Source organism: Gracilinanus agilis, chromosome 4, assembly GCF_016433145.1.
Source record: "Gracilinanus agilis isolate LMUSP501 chromosome 4, AgileGrace, whole genome shotgun sequence".
In the NCBI taxonomy this organism is placed as follows: Eukaryota; Metazoa; Chordata; class Mammalia; order Didelphimorphia; family Didelphidae; genus Gracilinanus; species Gracilinanus agilis.
Window position 1 is genome coordinate 433,159,714 of NC_058133.1, and position 3,284 is coordinate 433,162,997.

At 34.6% G+C, this 3,284-nt stretch overlaps 1 protein-coding gene across 1 annotated transcript in view; it reads right to left on the reverse strand.

Moving 5' to 3' along the window:
* LOC123246671 (protein unc-93 homolog A-like) overlaps positions 1 to 3,039 on the reverse strand; it is a 35,357-nt gene extending 32,318 nt beyond the window's left edge. Inside the window, exon 1 of the mRNA XM_044675481.1 lies at positions 2,953 to 3,039. Within this exon, the coding sequence (XP_044531416.1) occupies positions 2,953 to 3,039 (87 nt within the window). The remainder of the gene's footprint in view (positions 1 to 2,952) is intronic.
* Positions 3,040 to 3,284: the final 245 nt, after the last annotated feature.

A 3,284-nucleotide genomic window follows, 5' to 3' on the forward strand; every position in this document is an offset into this window, starting at 1 on the left:
AAAGAAAGAAAGAAAGAAAGAAAGAAAGAAAGAAAGAAAGAAAGAAAGAAAGAAAGAAAGAAAGAAAGAAAGAAGAAAGGAAAAAAAAGAAAAGCCTGATGGTAAACATATTTCAGCAAAACAAATTTCCACATTGGCCAAGATCAAAAATGAATGTGTCTCTTTCTCCTTTTTATATTTATTGGTTCACTACCAGGAGGTAGGTGGTGTGATAAGTGCCATTTCTCAAGTTTCATGTTGGGGTACAAAGAAAAAACCCCACTAATATTTTATAGCATCATTTTCAGGGTAGCAAAGAACTTAAAATAGATACTAATCCATATGATTATATTAATTATGGCACATGAATTAAATGGAATTTTCTCTTAAAAATAATTATGAATAAAAGGAAAACAAAGAATTATGAGAAGATATGACCTGATGCAAAGTAAATTGAACAGAATCGAGAAAAAAAATACATAAAATGTCTATTAAAATGTAAATGGAAAGGAGAATTAAAATAATAAGTTAGAGGGCGGCTGGGTGACTCAGTGTATTGAGAGCCACGCCCAGAGACAGGAGGTCCTGGGTTCAAATCTGGCCTCAGATGCTTCCTAGTTGTGTGACCCTGGGCAAGTCACTTAATCCCCATTGTTTAGCCCTTACCACTGTTCTGCCTTGGAACCAATACATAGTATTGATTCCAAGATGTAAGGTAAGGGCTTTAAAAAAATCAAAACTGAATGCTATTAAATTAACATGATTAGCCTTAGCTTAGACAAAGAAGAGGTACAAGGATGTTCCTTCCTCTCTTCCCAGTGGAAATGGGAGACTGAAGATGAACTCAGACTTGATTGACAGAAGAGAGACATGTTTAGAATTTAAGACCACATAGAATGAAAGACATCAATTTTTTAAGATGTACATTTATACTAAAAATATCTCTTAAATGCTCAGAAGGGGAAAAGAAAAAAGTCTCATTCATAAATTTAGAAAAGGAAGGGTAGAAATCCTGCCTATATCATTCCCTTACCTCAAATTAAACATTTCCAAGACTGATCTCATCATTTACTCCCACCAAACCTGACTTCTCTTTTCCATAACTATTCCAGTCAATCAGTCATCTGGGCCTCCTTCCTTTTGCCCCCCCACCCCCATCCATGTTCAATTAGTCACTAAGTCCTGTCAATTTTTCCTCTCTCTAATTTCTCTTTTCTTTTTTAATACCACTGCCACCATCCTGGCTCAGGCTTTTATCATCTCAGAACAAAGCTAGTGTAATAAGCGTCTTTTATTCTTGCCACCAGCCTCTCCCAACTCCAATTTGCTGGCAAACTATAGCCAAATTAATCACAATAAAATACAGAGAAGTAGCTTTTGATATAATAGAAAGAAGGGATATATGCTGGGCTTGGAGTCCAAAGATTAAGGTTGGAATCCTCACTCTACAACTTAGTCCCTGTGTGACCTACGCCTTGCTAGTACCTGATATTATCACCTATAAAATGAGGGAATTGGACTAAATGATCTCTAGGGTCCTTTCCTACTCTAAAACTATGGCTTCCTTTTATGGCTGCTCCATATTTGATCATCTTAAATAGTATCTTAAATAGAGAGACATATTTTTCTGTCAGTAATTTTTGATAGGAGAGAGTACCTGTACTGGAAAAAGAAGGAATGATGTGAGAAAATACACGAGGTACAAAAAAGGGGCACAAAAGCAGAACTTTTTCTACTTCACAAGTTTGCACAAGGTCTAACCTAAAGATACCATATAGGAGATTTTTATGAATTCCTAAAATAGAATCTGACCTCAAAGTCAAATGGTTTAAAACAGGGGATAATTCATAATGATTTATTCTACCCTGTCTTAACTACCATAAAAGAAGAGGGAAGAAATCACATTCCAAATTATTAATCCCAGCTCTTTGCAATTCCTACCCACAAATTCAGTAGTATTTATTTTGTAAGTACACTAATGCACTACTGGTGGAATTGTGAACCGATCCAACTATTTTAGAGAACAATTAAGAACTAAGCCCAAACGGCTCTAAAACTGTGCATATCCTTTGATTCAACAATACTGCTACTGGGTCTGTATCCCAGAGAGAACAAAGGTGGGAAAAGAAAGCATATATAAAAAAAAATTTATAGTAGTTCTCTTTGTGGTGGCAAAAAAATTGGAAACTGAGTGGATGCCCATCAGCTGGGGAATGTCTGAAGTCATGATAGATGATTGGTGATGGAATACTACTGTTCTGTAAGAAAAGATAAAGATAGTTTCAGAAAAAGCATGGAAGACTTATATGAACTGATGCAAAGTAAAGTGAACAGATTTGGAGAACATTGTATTCAATAACAGCAATATTATAACAAAAATCAACTGTGAAAGACTTAGCTACTCTTACCAATATAATGATCCATTACAATTCCGAAGAGCTCATGATGAAAAGTACTAGAGTGTAGATTGAAGCATATTTTTTCACTTTATTTTTCTGATTTTTCCCCCTCTAACATGGCTAATTTGGAAATATGTCTTATATCGCTTCATAAATATAAAGGGCATTTTATTTTGTACTTTCTCAATAAGGAGAAGTAAAAGGTGGGAGAAAATTTGGAACAAAAAATGAAAATAAAAATATTTAATTTTAAAAATATAATTTGTTGGCAAGACACAGTGAAACTGTAATTGGGGGAAAGAGTTATAAATAAGATAAAAGTAAGTCTCTTATTTTAAGAGGTCATAGAAAAATGAATATGAATTCTATTAAAAATCATCCCATTTCATTCTATTCATGGAACATTGGTCTCCTATTGAGATAAGAGTTCTGAAGCCATCTGATACTATCTGTGTGACTATGGGCAAGACATTTTGATCCCGGGGTGGGGGGGAGAGGAAAGAGGCCAAGAAATGGATAGATATACATTCCCTTTGAAGACCTCAAGGTATACAAGTGAAATAGAAACACCTACCTGTAGATTCTGAAGAGCTCCATAAGCTGTAAATAGAAGCAGAAATCCAAAGGACACCACAAGAACATTCTTTAAATGTCTTTCCATTTTGTTTATTGAAAACCTTCAGCCATCAACAGAGGGTATAAATCTATAATTCGTTAAGGAACCAACCAGAGCTTAAATGGAAAAAAAGAAGTCTGGGCTTTGAAGTAATAGTCTCCCTTCTTCATCTAAAGAGAAAGAATTTGAGTTAGCCTTAGGACTAGTTAAAATAAAGTGATGTTAATTATTCACTTTTCCTAGAGCACTAATAAGAATTTTCCCAATAGGAGAGAAGATAGAACTTTTGA